The 22,037-nt window shown below is 43.9% G+C and overlaps 1 protein-coding gene across 1 annotated transcript in view; it reads left to right on the forward strand.

The window, feature by feature from the left end:
* Positions 1-9,121, forward strand: part of pdgfd (platelet derived growth factor d) — a 107,978-nt gene extending 98,857 nt beyond the window's left edge. The window contains exon 7 of the mRNA XM_045724775.1: positions 8,219-9,121. Within this exon, the coding sequence (XP_045580731.1) occupies positions 8,219-8,353 (135 nt within the window). The 3' untranslated portion in view covers positions 8,354-9,121. The remainder of the gene's footprint in view (positions 1-8,218) is intronic.
* Positions 9,122-22,037: the final 12,916 nt, after the last annotated feature.

Below are 22,037 nucleotides of genomic sequence, written 5' to 3' on the forward strand. Positions count from 1 at the left end.
TGTACAGACACACTACACACTGTACAGACACACTCTACACACTGTACAGACACACTGTACAGACACACTCTACACACTGCACAGACACACTCTACACACTGCACAGACACACTCTACACACTGTACAGACACACACTACGCACTGTACAGACAGACACTACACACTGTACAGACACACTACACACTGTACAGACACACACTACACACTGTACAGACACACTACACACTGTACAGACACACTACACACTGTACAGCCACACTGTACAGACACACTACACACTGTACAGACACACACTACACACTGTACAGACACACTACCCACTGTACAGACACACTCGTACAGACACACTCTACACACTGCACAGACACACTCTACACACTGTACAGACACACTACACACTGTACAGACACACTTGTACAGACACACTCTACACACTGCACAGACACACTCTACACACTGTACAGACACACTACACACTGTACAGACACACTCTACACACTGTACAGACACACTGCACAGACACACACTACACACTCGTACAGACACACTCTACACACTGCACAGACACACTCTACACACTGTACAGACACACTACACACTGTACAGACACACTCTACACACTGTACAGACACACTACACACTGTACAGACACACACTACACACTGTACAGACACACACTACACACTGTACAGACACACTACACACTGTACAGCCACACTGTACAGACACACTCTACACACTGTACAGACACACTGTACAGACACACACTACACACTCTACAGACACATTCTACACACTGCACAGACACACTCTACACTCTGTACAGACACACTGTACAGACACACACTACACACTGTACAGACACACTACACACTGTACAGACACACACATCACACTGTACAGACACACTACACACTGTACAGACACACACTACACACTGTACAATCACACTACACACTGTACAGACACACTGTACAGACACACTACACACTGTACAGACACACTCTACACACTGTACAGACACACTGTACAGACACACACTACACACTGTACAGACACACTCTACACACTGCACAGACACACTCTACACACTGTACAGACACTCTGTACAGACACACTGTACAGACACACACTACGCACTGTAGAGACACACACTACACACTGTACAGACACACACTACACACTGTACAGACACACTACACACTGTACAGACACACACTACACACTGTACAGTCACACTTCACACTGTACAGCCACACTGTACAGACACACTACACACTGTACAGACACACTCTACACACTGTACCGACACACTCTACACACTGTACAGACACACTCTACACACTGTACAGACACACTGTACAGACACACTCTACACACTGCACAGACACACTCTACACAATGTACAGACACACTCTACACACTCGTACAGACACACTACACACTGTACAGACACACACTACACACTGTACAGACACACTACCCACTGTACAGACACACGTACAGACACACTCTACACACTGCACAGACACACTCTACACACTGTACAGACACACTACACACTGTACAGACACACTCGTACAGACACACACTACACACTGTACAGACACACTCTACACACTGTACAGACACACTACACACTGTACAGACACACTCTACACACTGTACAGACACACTGCACAGACACACACTACACACTGTACAGACACACTCTGCACACTGTACAGACACACTTGTACAGACACACTCTACACACTGTACAGACACACTGTACAGACACACTGTACAGACACACTCTATACACTGTACAGACACACACTACACACTGTACAGACACACTCTACACACTGCACAGACACACACTACACACTGTACAGACACACACTACACACTGTACAGACACACTCTACACACTGTATAGACACACTCTACACACTGTACAGACACACTGTACAGACACACTACACACTGTACAGACACACACTACACACTGTACAGACACACTCTACACACTGTACAGACACACTGTACAGACACACTACACACTGTACAGACACACTCTACACACTGCACAGACACACACTACACACTGCACAGACACACTACACACTGTACAGACACACTCTACACACTGTACAGACACACTGTACATACACACTACACACTGTACAGACACACTACACACTGTACAGACACACTCTACACACACTACACAGACACACTCTACACACTGTACAGACACACTCTACACACTGTACAGACACACTCTACACACACTACACAGACACACTCTACACACTGTACAGACACACTCAACACACTGTACAGACACACTGTACAGACACACTCTACACACTGTACAGACACACTCTACACACTGTACAGACACACTGTACAGACACACTGTACAGACAGACTGTACACACTGTACAGACACACTGTACACACTGTACAGCCACACTGTACAGACACACTACACACTGTACAGACACACTCTACACACTGTACAGACACACTGTACAGACACACTCTACACACACACTGTACAGACACACTCTACACACTGCACAGACACACTCTACACACTGTACAGACACACTCTACACACTCATACAGACACACACTACACACTGTACAGACACACACTACACACTGTACAGACACACTACACACTGTACAGACACACTCGTACAGACACACTCTACACACTGCACAGACACACTCTACACACTGTACAGACACACTACACACTGTACAGACACACTCGTACAGACACACACTATACACTGTACAGACACACTCTACACACTGCACAGACACACTACACACTGTACAGACACACTCTACACACTGTACAGACACACTGCACAGACACACACTACACACTGTACAGACACACTCTATACACTGTACAGACACACACTACACACTGTACAGACACACTACACACTGTACAGACACACACTACACACTGTACAGACACACACTACACACTGTACAGACACACACTACACACTGTACAGACACACTACACACTGTACAGCCACACTGTACAGACACACTCTACACTCTGTACAGACACACTGTACAGACACACACTACACACTGTACATACACACACTACACACTGTACAGACACACTCTACACACTGCACAGACACACTCTACACACTGTACAGACACACTGTACAGACACACACTACGCACTGTACAGACACACACTACACACTGTACAGACACACTACACACTGTACAGACACACACTACACACTGTACAGACACACTACACACTGTACAGACACACACTACACACTGTACAGCCACACTGTACAGACACACTACACACTGTACAGACAAACTCTACACACTGTACAGACACAATGTACAGACACACTGTACAGACACACTCTACACACTGCACAGACACACTCTACACACTGTACAGACACACTCTACACACTTGTACAGACACACTACACACTGTACAGACACACTACACACTGTACAGACACACTACCCACTGTACAGACACACTCGTACAGACACACTCTACACACTGCACAGACACACTCTACACACTGTACAGACACACTACACACTGTACAGACACACTCTACACACTGTACAGACACACTGTACAGACACACACTACACACTCTACAGACACACTCTACACACTGCACAGACACACTCTACACTCTGTACAGACACACTGTACAGACACACACTACACACTGTACATACACACACTACACACTGTACAGCCACACTCTACACACTGCACAGACACACTCTACACACTGTACAGACACACTGTACAGACACACACTACGCACTGTACAGACACACACTACACACTGTACAGACACACTACACACTGTACAGACACACACTACACACTGTACAGACACACTACACACTGTACAGACACACACTACACACTGTACAGACACACACTACACACTGTACAGCCACACTGTACAGACACACTACACACTGTACAGACACACTCTACACACTGTACAGACAAACTCTACACACTGTACAGACACACTGTACAGACACACTCTACACACTGCACAGACACACTCTACACACTGTACAGACACACTCTACACACTCGTACAGACACACTACACACTGTACAGACACACACTACACACTGTACAGACACACTACCCACTGTACAGACACACTCGTACAGACACACTCTACACACTGTACAGACACAATGTACAGACACACTGTACAGACACACTCTATACACTGTACAGACACACACTACACACTGTACAGACACTCTACACACTGCACAGACACACACTACACACTGTACAGACACACACTACACACTGTATAGACACACTCTACACACTGTACAGACACTCTACACACTGCACAGACACACACTACACACTGTACAGACACACACTACACACTGTACAGACACACTCTACACACTGTACAGACACACTGTACAGACACACTACACACTGTACAGACACACTCTACACACTGCACAGACACACACTACACACTGCACAGACACACTACACACTGTACAGACACACTCTACACACTGTACAGACACACTGTACATACACACTACACACTGTACAGACACACTACACACTGTACAGACACACTCTACACACACTACACAGACACACTCTACACACTGTACAGACACACTCTACACACTGTACAGACACACTGTACAGACACACTCTACACACTGTACAGACACACTGTACACACTGTACAGACACACTCTACACACTGTACAGACACACTCTACACACTGTACAGACACACTGTACACACTATACAGACACACTGTACAGACACACTGTACAGACACACTACACACTGTACAGACACACTACACACATTTATCAGGCCCACTCACACTGAACACTTCATGTTTGTTATGATAAACCAGAGGGAAAATCCCTCAGCCTCCCGGCTACAGTATAATCCCAGAGAGGGAGAGAAAGAGAGAGACTGTGGGCACTGCATCAACAATCAGACAGCACTGCAGTACCAGTCTTTCTCTCCCTCCTTTACACCTCTTCTGTCTTCTCTCTCCATTCTGTCATGGACACGTTGTCTGGAAGCATCTGCCTCTTTATGCTGCTTCTCTGGTTATGCTGCAGGAATCCAGTTTGGTGTGTGTCTGTGTGCCGGGGTGTGTTGTGTGTCTATGTGTCTGTGTGTCTGTGTGCCTGTGTGCCGGGGTGTGTCTGTGTGTCTGTGTGCCTGTGTGCCAGGGTGTGTCTGTGTGTCTGTGTGTCTGTGTGCCTGTGTGCCAGGGTGTGTCTGTGTGTCTGTGTGCCAGGTTGTGTCGTGTGTCTGTGTGTCTGTGTGCTGGGGTGTGTCGTGTGTCTGTGTGTCTGTGTGCTGGGGTGTGTCTGTGTGCCGGGTTGTGTCGTGTGTCTGTGTGCCGGGGTGTGTCTGTGTGCCGGGGTGTGTCTGTGTGCCGGGTGTGTCTGTGTGTCTGTGTGCCGGGGTGTGTCAGTGTGTCTGTGTGCCGCGGTGTGTCTGTGTGTCTGTATGTCTGTGTGTTGGTGTCTGTAACTTCCCTTTAACACGTTGCCAGAATAAGATCACTTTACAGACAAGGTCTGCTTTACCTCAAATCAGATGTTAATGGTCACATACACATGGTTAGATGTTATTGGTCACATACACATGGTTAGATGTTATTGGTCACATGGTTAACAGATGTTATTGGTCACATACACATGGTTAGATGTTATTGGTCACATACACATGGTTAGCAGATGTTATTGGTCACATACACATGGTTAGCAGATGTTATTGGTCACATGGTTAACAGATGTTATTGGTTACATGGTTAGCAGATGTTAATGGTCACATACACATGGTTAGCAGATGTTATTGGTCACATACACATGGTTAGCAGATGTTATTGGTCACATGGTTAGCAGATGTTAATGGTCACATACACATGGTTAGCAGATGTTATTGGTCACATACACATGGTTAACAGATGTTATTGGTCACATACACATGGTTAACAGATGTTATTGGTCACATACACATGGTTAGCAGATATTAATGGTCACATGGTTAACAGATGTTATTGGTCACATACACATGGTTAGCAGATGTTATTGGTCACATACACATGGTTAGCAGATGTTATTGGTCACATGGTTAACAGATGTTATTGGTCACATACACATGGTTAGATGTTATTGGTCACATAAACATGGTTAGAAGATGTTATTGGTCACATGGATAACAGATGTTAATGGTCACATGCACATGGTTAGCAGATTTTATTGGTCACATGGTTAGCAGATGTTATTGGTCACATACACATGGTTAGCAGATGTTAATGGTCACATACACATGGTTAACAGATGTTATTGGTCACATGGTTAGCAGATGTTAATGGTCACATACACATGGTTAAAAGATGTTATTGGTCACATACACATGGTTAGCAGATGTTATTGGTCACATGGTTAGCAGATGTTATTGGTCACATACACATGGTTAACAGATGTTATTGGTCACATACACATGGTTAGCAGATGTTATTGGTCACATACACATGGTTAGCAGATGTTATTGGTCACGTGGTTAGCAGATGTTATTGATCACATACACATGGTTAGCAGATGTTAATGGTCACATGGTTAGCAGATGTTATTGGTCACATACACATGGTTAGCAGATGTTATTGGTCACATACACATGGTTAACAGATGTTATTGGCCACATGGTTAGCAGATGTTATTGGTCACATACACATGGTTAACAGATGTTATTGGTCACATGGTTAGCAGATGTTATTGGTCACATACACATGGTTAGCAGATGTTATTGGTCACATACACATGGTTAGCAGATGTTATTGGTCACATGGTTAACAGATGTTGTTGGTCACATACACATGGTTAGCAGATGTTATTGGTCACATACACATGGTTAGCAGATGTTATTGGTCACATACACATGGTTAGATGTTATTGGTCACATACACATGGTTAACAGATGTTATTGCTCACACACATGGTTAGCAGATGTTATTGGTCACATGGTTAACAGATGTTATTGGTCACATACACATGGTTAGCAGATGTTATTGGTCACATACACATGGTTAGCAGATGTTATTGGTCACATACACATGGTTAGCAGATGTTATTGGTCACATACACATGGTTAGCAGATGTTATTGCGAGTGTAGCGAAATGCTTGTGCTTCTAGTTCTGATCATGCAGTAATATCTAACAAGTAATCTAACACTTTTACAACAACTACCTTATACACACACAAGTGTAAAGGAATGAATAAGAATATGTACATATACATTTATGGATGAGTGATGGCCAAATGGCATAGGCAAGATGCAGTAGATGGTATAGAGTACAGTATATACATATGAGGTGAGTGATGTAGGATATGTAAACATTATTAAAATGGCGTTATTTAAGGTGACTAGTGATACCGTTATTAAGTCCATTTATTAAAGTAGCTAGAGATTGAGTCAGTATGTTGGCAGCAGCCATTCAATGTTAGTGATGGCTGTTTAACAGTCTGATGGCCTTGAGATAGAAGCTGTTTTTCAGTCTCTCAGTCCCAGCTTTGATGCACCTGTACTGACCTCGCCTTCTGGATGATAGCGGGGGGAACAGGCAACCCCTTTGAAAGACACACATGCATATAGAGGTTGGAACAGGGGGCTGTCACAGGGCCTGTGGAGCAGGTGTAATGGGGGTTTAGTGCCTTGCTCAAGGGCACACGACCAGTAATGGATTTGAGACCAGCAACCCTCCGGTTGCCAGCTCACTAACTGCCAGATTCTTTCTGTCAGATCCCCGGATTCAAACTGGCAATACTTGGTTGCTGGCTCGCCTCTCTAACCGCTATGATTAAGTGCCCTCCTCCTGTGTGTGTGTGTGTGTGTGTGTGTGTGTGTGTGTGTGTGTGTGTGTGTGTGTGTGTGTGTGTGTGTGTGTGTGTGTGTGTGTGTGAGAACAGACTGTGAATATAGCTGTTATGAGGTTTGATATGGGAGGGAGGGAGGACAGGGGTTAACTATTGGTCAAGATGGCAGCAAGCCAACAAGCATCTCATTGTTTTCCATTCAAGTCATTTTCTCTGTCCTCTCCCTTTCTCCTAAACTGTTTTTGCCATCTCCCCGACCTCTCTCTCTCCTTCTCCTCCCCCTCTCCTCTGTAGGTGTTGAAGTATGCTCCTGAGGTGGGAGGTTATTCACGGCGTCGGACAGCTCGTGTCCGCTGGGTCCTAGAGGACGTCCATCTCACGCACCACGAGCACTGTGACTGTGTGTGTCCCTCCAGACCACCCCGCTGAGAGACAATGGGACAGGGGGACCCAGCTCTGGGATTAACTGCTGTTTATATCTCCATGTCTCTTTGTAGCGCTCCCCTGCCATCCATCCACATAACAACCTGTTACAAACCTAGTCACAACATCATCCATCCATCCACATAACAACCTGTTACAAACCTAGTCACAACATCATCCATCCACCCACATAACAACCTGTTACAAACCTAGTCACAACATCATCCATCCACCCACATAACAACATGTTACAAACCTAGTCACCAACATCCATCCATCCATCCACATAACAACCTGTTACAAACCTAGTCACCAAAATCCATCCACCCACATAACATGTTACAAACCTAGTCACCAAAATCCATCCACCCACATAACAACATGTTACAAACCTAGTCACCAACATCCATCCATCCATCCACATAACAACATGTTACAAACCTAGTCACCAAAATCCATCCACCCACATAACATGTTACAAACCTAGTCACCAAAATCCATCCACCCACATAACAACATGTTACAAACCTAGTCACCAACATCATCCATCCACCCACATACCAACCTGATACAAACCTAGTCACCAACATCCATCCATCCATCCACATAACAACATGTTACAAACCTAGTCACCAAAATCCATCCACCCACATAACAACATGTTACAAACCTAGTCACCAAAATCCATCCATCCACATAACAACATGTTACAAACCTAGTCACAACATCATCCATCCACCCACATACCAACATGTTACAAACCTAGTCACCAACATCATCCATCCACCCACATAACAACATGTTACAAACCTAGTCACCAACATCCATCCATCCACATAACATGTTACAAACCTAGTCACCAAAATCCATCCATCCACATAACAACCTGTTACAAACCTAGTCACCAAAATCCATCCACCCACATAACAACATGTTACAAACCTAGTCACCAACATCCATCCATCCACATACCAACCTGTTACAAACCTAGTCACCAACATCCATCCACCCACATACCAACATGTTACAAACCTAGTCACCAACATCATGCATCCACCCACATAACAACATGTTACAAACCTAGTCACCAACATCCATCCATCCACATACCAACCTGATACAAACCTAGTCACCAACATCCATCCATCCACATACCAACCTGATACAAACCTAGTCACCAACATCCATCCATCCACATACCAACCTGATACAAACCTAGTCACCAACATCCATCCATCCATCCACATACCAACCTGATACAAACCTAGTCACCAACATCCATCCATCCACATACCAACCTGATACAAACCTAGTCACCAACATCCATCCATCCACATACCAACCTGATACAAACCTAGTCACCAACATCCATCCATCCACATACCAACCTGATAAAAACCTAGTCACCATCATCCATCCATCCACATACCAACCTGTTACAAACCTAGTCACCAACATCCATCCATCCACCCACATAACAACATGTTACAAACCTAGTCACCAACATCCATCCATCCACATACCAACCTGATACAAACCTAGTCACCAACATCCATCCATCCATCCACATACCAACCTGATACAAACCTAGTCACCAACATCCATCCATCCACATACCAACCTGATACAAACCTAGTCACCAACATCCATCCACCCACATACCAACCTGTTACAAACCTAGCCACCATCATCCATCCATCCACATACCAACCTGATACAAACCTAGTCACCAACATCATGCATCCACCCACATAACAACATGTTACAAACCTAGTCACCAACATCATGCATCCACCCACATAACAACATGTTACAAACCTAGTCACCAACATCCATCCATCCACATACCAACCTGATACAAACCTAGTCACCAACATCCATCCATCCACATACCAACCTGATACAAACCTAGTCACCAACATCCATCCATCCACATACCAACCTGATACAAACCTAGCCACCAACATCCATCCATCCACATTACCAACCTGATACAAACCTAGTCACCAACATCCATCCATCCACATAACATGTTACAAACCTAGTCACCAACATCCATCCATCCACATACCAACCTGATACAAACCTAGTCACCAACATCCATCCATCCACATACCAACCTGATACAAACCTAGTCACCAACATCCATCCATCCACATACCAACCTGATACAAACCTAGTCACCAACATCCATCCATCCACATACCAACCTGATACAAACCTAGTCACCAACATCCATCCATCCACATACCAACCTGATACAAACCTAGCCACCAACATCCATCCATCCACATACCAACCTGATACAAACCTAGCCACCAACATCCATCCACATACCAACCTGATACAAACCTAGTCACCAACATCCATCCATCCACATACCAACCTGATACAAACCTAGTCACCAACATCCATCCATCCACATACCAACCTGATACAAACCCTAGTCACCAACATCCATCCATCCACATACCATCCTGATACAAACCTAGTCACCAACATCCATCCATCCACATACCAACCTGATACAAACCTAGTCACCAACATCCATCCATCCACATACCAACCTGATACAAACCTAGTCACCAAATCATCCATCCATCCACATACCAACCTGATACAAACCTAGTCACCAACATCCATCCATCCACATACCAACCTGATACAAACCTAGTCACCAACATCCATCCATCCACATACCAACCTGATACAAACCTAATCACCAACATCCATCCATCCATCCACATACCAACCTGATACAAACCTAGCCACCATCATCCATCCATCCATCCACATACCAACCTGTTACAAACCTAGCCACCAACATCCATCCATCCACATACCAACCTGATACAAACCTAGTCACCAACATCCATCCATCCACATACCAACCTGATACAAACCTAGTCACCAACATCCATCCATCCACATACCAACCTGATACAAACCTAGTCACCAACATCCATCCATCCACATACCAACCTGATACAAACCTAGCCACCAACATCCATCCATCCACATACCAACCTGATACAAACCTAGTCACCAACATCCATCCATCCATCCACATACCAACCTGTTACAAACCTAGTCACCAACATCATCCATCCATCCACATACCAACCTGATACAAACCTAGTCACCAACATCCATCCATCCATCCACATACCAACCTGTTACAAACCTAGTCACCAACATCCATCCATCCATCCACATACCAACCTGATACAAACCTAGTCACCATCATCCATCCATCCACATACCAACCTGATACAAACCTAGTCACCATCATCCATCCATCCACATACCAACCTGATACAAACCTAGTCACCATCATCCATCCATCCACATACCAACCTGATACAAACCTAGTCACCAACATCCATCCATCCACATACCAACCTGATACAAACCTAGCCACCATCATCCATCCATCCACATACCAACCTGTTACAAACCTAGTCACCATCATCCATCCATCCACATACCAACCTGATACAAACCTAGCCACCAACATCCATCCATCCACATACCAACCTGATACAAACCTAGTCACCAACATCCATCCATCCACATACCAACCTGATACAAACCTAGTCACCAACATCCATCCATCCACCCACATACCAACCTGATACAAACCTAGTCACCAACATCCATCCACCCACATACCAACCTGATACAAACCTAGTCACCAACATCCATCCATCCACATACCAACCTGTTACAAACCTAGTCACCAACATCCATCCATCCACATAACATGTTACAAACCTAGTCACCAACATCCATCCATCCACATACCAACCTGATACAAACCTAGTCACCAACATCCATCCATCCATCCACATACCAACCTGTTACAAACCTAGTCACCAACATCCATCCATCCATCCACATACCAACCTGATACAAACCTAGTCACCAACATCCATCCATCCATCCACATACCAACCTGATACAAACCTAGTCACCAACATCCATCCATCCACATACCAACCTGATACAAACCTAGCCACCATCATCCATCCATCCACATACCAACCTGTTACAAACCTAGTCACCAACATCATCCATCCATCCACATACCAACCTGATACAAACCTAGTCACCAACATCATCCATCCATCCACATACCAACCTGTTACAAACCTAGTCACCAACATCCATCCATCCACATACCAACCTGATACAAACCTAGTCACCAACATCCATCCATCCACCCACATACCAACCTGATACAAACCTAGTCACCAACATCCATCCATCCACATACCAACCTGATACAAACCTAGTCACCAACATCATCCATCCACCCACATACCAACCTGATACAAACCTAGCCACCATCATCCATCCATCCACATACCAACCTGATACAAACCTAGTCACCAACATCCATCCATCCACATACCAACCTGATACAAACCTAGTCACCAACATCCATCCATCCACATACCAACCTGATACAAACCTAGTCACCAACATCCATCCATCCACATACCAACCTGATACAAACCTAGTCACCAACATCCATCCATCCACATACCAACCTGATACAAACCTAGTCACCATCATCCATCCATCCACATAACAACATGTTACAAACCTAGTCACCAACATCCATCCATCCACATAACAACATGTTACAAACCTAGTCACCAACATCCATCCATCCACATACCAACCTGTTACAAACCTAGTCACCAACATCCATCCATCCACATAACAACCTGTTACAAACCTAGTCACCAACATCCATCCATCCACATAACAACCTGTTACAAACCTAGTCACCAACATCCATCCATCCACATACCAACCTGATACAAACCTAGTCACCATCATCCATCCATCCACATACCAACCTGTTACAAACCTAGTCACCATCATCCATCCATCCACATACCAACCTGTTACAAACCTAGTCACCATCATCCATCCATCCACATACCAACCTGTTACAAACCTAGTCACCAACATCATCCATCCATCCACATACCAACCTGATACAAACCTAGTCACCAACATCCATCCATCCACATACCAACCTGTTACAAACCTAGTCACCAACATCCATCCATCCACATACCAACCTGATACAAACCTAGTCACCAACATCCATCCATCCACATACCAACATGTTACAAACCTAGTCACACAACATCCATCCATCCACATACCAACCTGTTACAAACCTAGTCACCATCATCCATCCATCCACATACCAACCTGTTACAAACCTAGTCACCATCATCCATCCATCCACATACCAACCTGATACAAACCTAGCCACCATCATCCATCCATCCACATACCAACCTGATACAAACCTAGTCACCAACATCCATCCATCCATCCACATACCAACCTGATACAAACCTAGTCACCAACCATCCATCCATCCACATACCAACCTGATACAAACCTAGTCACCAACATCCATCCATCCACATACCAACCTGATACAAACCTAGTCACCAACATCCATCCATCCACATAACCTGTTACAAACCTAGTCACCAACATCCATCCATCCACATACCATCCTGATACAAACCTAGTCACCAACATCCATCCATCCACATACCAACCTGATACAAACCTAGTCACCAACATCATCCATCCACATACCAACCTGTTACAAACCTAGTCACCATCATCCATCCATCCACATAACAACATGTTACAAACCTAGTCACCAACATCCATCCATCCACATACCAACCTGTTACAAACCTAGTCACCATCATCCATCCATCCATCCACATACCAACCTGATACAAACCTAGTCACCAACATCCATCCATCCACATACCAACCTGATACAAACCTAGTCACCAACATCCATCCATCCACATACCAACCTGTTACAAACCTAGTCACCAACATCCATCCATCCACATAACAACATGTTACAAACCTAGTCACCATCATCCATCCATCCACATACCAACCTGATACAAACCTAGTCACCAACATCCATCCATCCATCCACATACCAACCTGTTACAAACCTAGTCACCAACATCCATCCATCCATCCACATACCAACCTGATACAAACCTAGTCACCAACATCCATCCATCCATCCACATACCAACCTGTTACAAACCTAGTCACCAACATCCATCCATCCACATAACAACATGTTACAAACCTAGTCACCAAAATCCATCCATCCACCCACATACCAACCTGATACAAACCTAGTCACCAACATCCATCCATCCACATACCAACCTGTTACAAACCTAGTCACAACATCATCCATCCATCCACATACCAACCTGATACAAACCTAGTCACCAACATCCATCCATCCACATACCAACCTGATACAAACCTAGTCACCAACATCCATCCATCCACATAACAACATGTTACAAACCTAGTCACCATCATCCATCCATCCACATAACAACATGTTACAAACCTAGCCACCATCATCCATCCATCCACCCACATACCAACCTGATACAAACCTAGTCACCATCATCCATCCATCCACATACCAACCTGATACAAACCTAGTCACAACATCATCCATCCACCCACATAACAACATGTTACAAACCTAGTCACCATCATCCATCCATCCACATAACAACATGTTACAAACCTAGTCACCAAAATCCATCCATCCACATACCAACCTGTTACAAACCTAGTCACCAAAATCCATCCATCCACATACCAACCTGATACAAACCTAGTCACCAACATCCATCCATCCACATACCAACCTGTTACAAACCTAGTCACCATCATCCATCCATCCACATACCAACCTGATACAAACCTAGTCACCATCATACATCCATCCATCCACATACCAACCTGTTACAAACCTAGTCACCAACATCCATCCATCCACATAACAACATGTTACAAACCTAGTCACCAACATCCATCCATCCACATACCAACCTGTTACAAACCTAGTCACCAACATCCATCCATCCACATACCAACCTGATACAAACCTAGTCACCACACATCCATCCATCCACATACCAACCTGATACAAACCTAGTCACCAACATCCATCCATCCACATAACAACATGTTACAAACCTAGTCACCATCATCCATCCATCCACATAACAACATGTTACAAACCTAGTCACCAAAATCCATCCATCCACATACCAACCTGATACAAACCTAGTCACCATCATCCATCCATCCACATACCAACCTGTTACAAACCTAGACACCAACATCCATCCATCCACATACCAACCTGATACAAACCTAGTCACCAACATCCATCCATCCACATACCAACCTGATACAAACCTAGTCACCAACATCCATCCACCCACATACCAACCTGATACAAACCTAGTCACCAACATCCATCCATCCACATACCAACCTGTTACAAACCTAGTCACCAACATCCATCCACCCACATAACAACATGTTACAAACCTAGTCACCAAAATCCATCCATCCACATACCAACCTGTTACAAACCTAGTCACCATCATCCATCCATCCACATACCAACCTGATACAAACCTAGTCACCATCATCCATCCATCCACATACCAACCTGATACAAACCTAGTCACCAACATCCATCCACCCACATACCAACCTGATACAAACCTAGTCACCAACATCCATCCACCCACATACCAACCTGATACAAACCTAGTCACCAACATCATCCATCCACCCACATACCAACCTGATACAAACCTAGTCACCAACATCCATCCATCCACATAACATGTTACAAACCTAGTCACCATCATCCATCCATCCACATACCAACCTGTTACAAACCTAGTCACCAACATCCATCCATCCACATACCAACCTGTTACAAACCTAGTCACCATCATCCATCCATCCATCCACATAACAACCTGTTACAAACCTAGTCACCATCATCCATCCACCCACATACCAACCTGATACAAACCTAGTCACCAACATCATCCATCCATCCACATACCAACCTGATACAAACCTAGTCACCAACATCCATCCATCCACATACCAACCTGATACAAACCTAGTCACCATCATCCATCCATCCACATACCAACCTGATACAAACCTAGTCACCAACATCCATCCATCCATCCACATACCAACCTGATACAAACCTAGTCACCAACATCCATCCATCCACATACCAACCTGATACAAACCTAGTCACCATCATCCATCCATCCACATACCAACCTGTTACAAACCTAGTCACCAACATCCATCCATCCACATACCAACCTGTTACAAACCTAGTCACCATCATCCATCCATCCATCCACATAACAACCTGTTACAAACCTAGTCACCATCATCCATCCATCCACATACCAACCTGATACAAACCTAGTCACCAACATCCATCCATCCACATACCAACCTGATACAAACCTAGTCACCAACATCATCCATCCACATACCAACCTGTTACAAACCTAGTCACCATCATCCATCCATCCATCCACATACCAACCTGTTACAAACCTAGTCACCAACATCCATCCATCCATCCACATACCAACCTGTTACAAACCTAGTCACCATCATCCATCCATCCACATACCAACCTGATACAAACCTAGCCACCATCATCCATCCATCCACATACCAACCTGTTACAAACCTAGCCACCAACATCCATCCATCCACATACCAACCTGATACAAACCTAGCCACCAACATCCATCCATCCATCCACATACCAACCTGATACAAACCTAGTCACCAACATCCATCCATCCACATACCAACCTGTTACAAACCTAGTCACCAACATCCATCCATCCACATACCAACCTGTTACAAACCTAGTCACCAACATCCATCCATCCATCCACATACCAACCTGTTACAAACCTAGTCACCAACATCCATTCGTCCAGATACCAACCTGATACAAACCTAGCCACCATCATCCATCCATACCCCAAACCCTGATCCTGCTACCCCCAACTGTGCCCTGCTGCCACCCAGCAAAAACCCACATTTACCCCACCCTCTCCACTATTAGCTCATGACCACCCCCTCATCGTCCAAGCCCTCAACATTCCTTGTCCACTGGGGTATTGATGAGGGGCTGTTAAAGGCGTCATGTGTGTATGTCCTTAAGTGTGTGTGTTCATACAGTATCCAAGCCTGTGTTATTTTCTATATTCATATTAGAATGTCCTATTTTTAAAGCTCTTCCTGCAACTGTTTTTCTCTGTACAATCATTGTGAAATGAGTTTCAGGGAAGGAAGAGGGAGAACCACACAAACACTCTTAGAATGACCACAAACCACACACACAAACATGTGCACACACATATCCCTCCGAGCAGACCCAAGGTCTCCACTCCTCCCTAAAGACAACATTCTGATTTATTTGAAATTCTTTTCAGAACGAAGTTCTGCTTCGTTGTGTGTTGCTGTTCTATTTCTCCTCCATTCATTCATTCATTCATCGGATGAAGGGATGAGATGGCGGGATACAGAGACAGTTAAAAACATTCTGTTTTTATTCCTTCCCACAAATATTACCCCCACCTCCTTCCCTAAATCACTCCGGCAAATCAAAGAGGAATGACTTTGGATCGGAACGTTCCGCCCGGACCGACATTCCAATCATACCAACAGCCAACCCCAGAAATGTTGCTAACCAGAATTGTACACCCCATACAAAATAGGGAGAGGGTTGAGTATGTGGTTGGAATTTGCGTAATGTTTTATATCTGCAATATTTGCAGCCCTGGTGCCCTGTGCCTGTACTGTACTATGGCATGGTTGTTAGATCTATTTCTGTTTGGACCTTGTTCTTCAAACAATTAATCCCCAAACATAACCCACAGAGTCACCACTATATCATCTTCTGCATTCTAGATGTGTGTATGTGCTTTTGTTTGTTTGAGGGAAAGAGTGTGTATCTGTTGCAGTGTGTGTGTGTGTGTGTGTGTGTGTGTGTGTGTGTGTGTGTGTGTGTGTGTGTGTGTGTGTGTGTGAGAGAGAGAGAGAGAGAGAGACGGTGCATCAAAGATCTTGAAACATTCTCAGAGTATAAGATCAGTCACTGCCTCCCCGTGATAAAGAAACAACAACGATCTTCCTGCTTCCCCTCTAGGCTTCATAAAGGTCCATTGACATTCCACTTGGGGAGCTGGCCTCAGCACCAACCATCAACTCCTCTGTCCATACAGACTGAAGCTCTATTAACAACAATTAAAACACAAAGCAAGGCACTGAGAGATGGAGGGGGAGAATTTGTTTTATTAAGGCTGTGATTTAAACATTATGGCGAGCAGAATTAAACCATTAGCTGTTGAGAGGTGTGTATGTGTGTGTCACGGGTATCGGCTGGCTGAAGAGTGATCTGAAACACAGAGCCTCTTAGTGGAGGAACATGCCCTGGGGAAGGATGATGTGCATGTGGACTACAGTTATGTGTGACAGTATGGCTCCAAGAGATTAGAGACAGATGACTGTATTTTTACCCTGTGTTAGTCCTGTCTCTCTCTCTCTCACACACACACGTAAACCATAGATCATGTTTTCTTTCCATTTCATCTAAAATGGCCCCTTTTACTTCCAGAATTCTTTGTTTGGTTTGATGTCCTTTCCCATGTTCAGGATGTTCTGATTCCTTCTGTGACTGTTGTCATTGTGTACATCAGTGTCCCTGGAGACTGAGCACAATATATAATACATACATAGCATAGTCTCTCCTTCACCTAATGCTGCAGTCTCTGCAAAATGTATTTATTCAGTTAGGGGTGTGTGTGTGTGTGTGTGTGTGTGTGTGTGTGTGTGTGTGTGTGTGTGTGTGTACACATCCTCTGGCAGTGCCAGTTTCATCAGCACATTCTTTGACCTCGGGTTCTAAGTGACATTCCATTCTGTTTTTTGTTCAAATAACCGGTTTCTTCATTTCTCCGTTTTTTTGTTGTTTTGAATGTTTATAATGCAACCTTCAATAAGAAATGCAGAAGAGCAGAAAGGTTATCTAAACAAATCTGCCGACGCCTGAATGCCTTTGTTTGATCCCTGACACAGCAGTATGCTTTAGTGATTAATTTATTGTGTTTCTGTTTTTTTATTAAAGATATCCACTGGTTGTGTTTAGAGGTTTTTTGCATATAAACGTTTTTGAATGTAGACCTTTTCACTGTAAAATGCAGCAGGGGAGGGTTATTCACCAAACAAACCATCACCATAACATTTCATGTTGATCTGAAAGTAGCATCAAAATATCTCCAGCTTTACCTCTGACAGGTGCAGTTTCTGACATATTGTTTACAACTCCACTTCAGGAGATATATTCAAATGACTTTTATGTGGACTTTTCCATTCATGACTGGATTGATAACTGAACCCAACCCAGACCTTGGAGTAGAAGTGTTGTGTGTGTTTGGTATGGTTGTGTGTATAAACGCCCTTGAGATTCTTTCTCTCCACCTTTATTTCCTCTTTCAATACCACACACAAACATTGTGCTATACAGTCTGTTGCCATGGAAACCAATCCCCATGTGTAGAACTCAGATGATGGACAGTTGATTGTGATGAAAAGGTAATCGAATGTTTTGTCATTAAATTATAGTGAAGGCAGTTTATTTAAAAATCACCTTGGATAGAGCATTCAGACCTCTCTCAAGCTGTTTTATTGGCATGAAAAACATAGCGTCAATATTGTAAAAAAGTAAAGAATAACAAATAAAAAGGTAGTAAATAAAAAACGAAATAATCTGTCTCTCTCGCTAATCAGCCCCTCATTGGTAGGCATAGTCATTTTCAGAGATTCATTACAGATAGCCAGACAACTCACAGATACTTTCCAAATGTTGCTACGTTACAGTCTTACTCTAAAATAGATGAAATTGTTTTTTTTCCCTCATCAATCTACACCTTGTACCCCATAATGACAGGTTTTTAGAAATGTTATTATACACATATATATATATATATATATATATCACATTTACATAAGTTTTCAGACCCTTTGCTCAGGACTTTGCTGAAGTCTTCTTTGGTATGACGCTAAAAGCTTGGCACACCTGTTTTGGGGGAGTTTCTCCCATTCTTCTCTGCATATTCTCTCAAGCTCTGTCAGGTTGGATGGGGAGCGTCGCTGCATAGCTATGTTCAGGTCTTTCCAGAGATGTTCCATCGGGTTCAAGTCTGGGCTCTGTCTGACATTCGGAGACTTCTCCCGAAGCCACTCCTGCGTTGTCTTGGCTGTGTGCTTAGGGTCGTTGTCCTGTTGGAAGGTGAACCTTCGCACCAGTCTGAGGTCCTGAGCACTCTGGACTAATCCTGACTAGTCTCCCAGTCCCTGCCGCTGAAAAAGATCTCCACAGCATGATGCTGCCACCACCGTGCTTCACCGTAGGGATGGTGCCAGGTTTCCTCCACACATGACGCTTGGCATTCAGGCCAAAGAGTTCAATCTTGGTTTCATTAGACCAGAGAATCCTTTAGGTGCCTTTTTGGCAAACTCCAAGTGGGCTGCCATGTATCTTTTACTGAGGAGTGGCTTCCGTCTGGCCACTAGCATAAAAGCCTGATTGGTGGAGTGCTGCAGAGATGTTTGTCCTTCTGGAAGGTTATTCCATCTCCACAGAGGAACTCTGGAGCTCTGTCAGAATGACCATCGGGTTCTTGGTCACCTCCCTGACCAAGGCCCTTCTCCCATTCTTTCTCAAATTGGCGGGGTTCCAACTCTAGGAAAAATCTTGGTGGTTCCAAACTTCTTCCATTTAAGAATGACGGGGCCAATATGTTCTTGGGGACCTTCAATGCTTCAGAAATGTTTTGGTACCCTTCCCCAGATCTGTGCCTCGACACAATCCTGTCTCGGATCTCTATGGACAATGCCTTTGACCTCATGGCTTGGTTTATGCTCTGAAATGCACTGTCAACTATGGGACCAACTATGGGACCAACTATGCCAACTAGGTGTGTGCCTTTCCAAATCATGTCCAATCAAATGAATTTACCACAGGTGGACTCCAATCAAGTTGAAGAAACATCTCAAGGATGATTCATGGAAACAGGATGCACCAGAGCTCAATTTCGAGTCTCATAGCAAAGGATCTGAATACAGATGTAAATATAATATAGATTTCTAAAAACCTGTTTTCGCTTTGTCATTATGGGGTATTGTGTGAAGTGTGATGAGGAAATGTTTATTTTTAATCAATTTTAGATTAAGGCTGTAACATAACAAAATGTTGGAAAAAGGGAAGTGGTCTGAATACTTTCTGAATGCACTGTGGTGTACATTATGACAGATACACACTTTTTTCAGCAGCGGTGGCAAGGGTAGTAGAGGTAGATTGCATTGCTACTAGCATTAGCGCAATGACATGCTAGCTGTTCCCATAGACTTCCAGTCATTGAGCCAACAACTATCCATTTAAAGTGTGTCTTAGCACAAATATATAAACAAATATATAGACAAATATATACAGTTGAAGTCGGAAGTTTACATACACTTAGGTTGGAGTCATTAAAACTAGATTTTCAACCCCTCAACATATTTATTGTTAACAAACTATAGTTTTGGCAAGTCGGTTAGGACATCTACTGTGTGCATGACACAAGTAATTTTTCCAACAATTGTTTACATATTATTTCACTTATAATTCACTATCACAATTCCAGTGGGTCAGAAGTTTACATACACTAAGTTGACTGTACCTTTAAAGAGCTTG

Source organism: Salmo salar, chromosome ssa09 (assembly GCF_905237065.1).
Source record: "Salmo salar chromosome ssa09, Ssal_v3.1, whole genome shotgun sequence".
Lineage (NCBI taxonomy): Eukaryota > Metazoa > Chordata > Actinopteri > Salmoniformes > Salmonidae > Salmo > Salmo salar.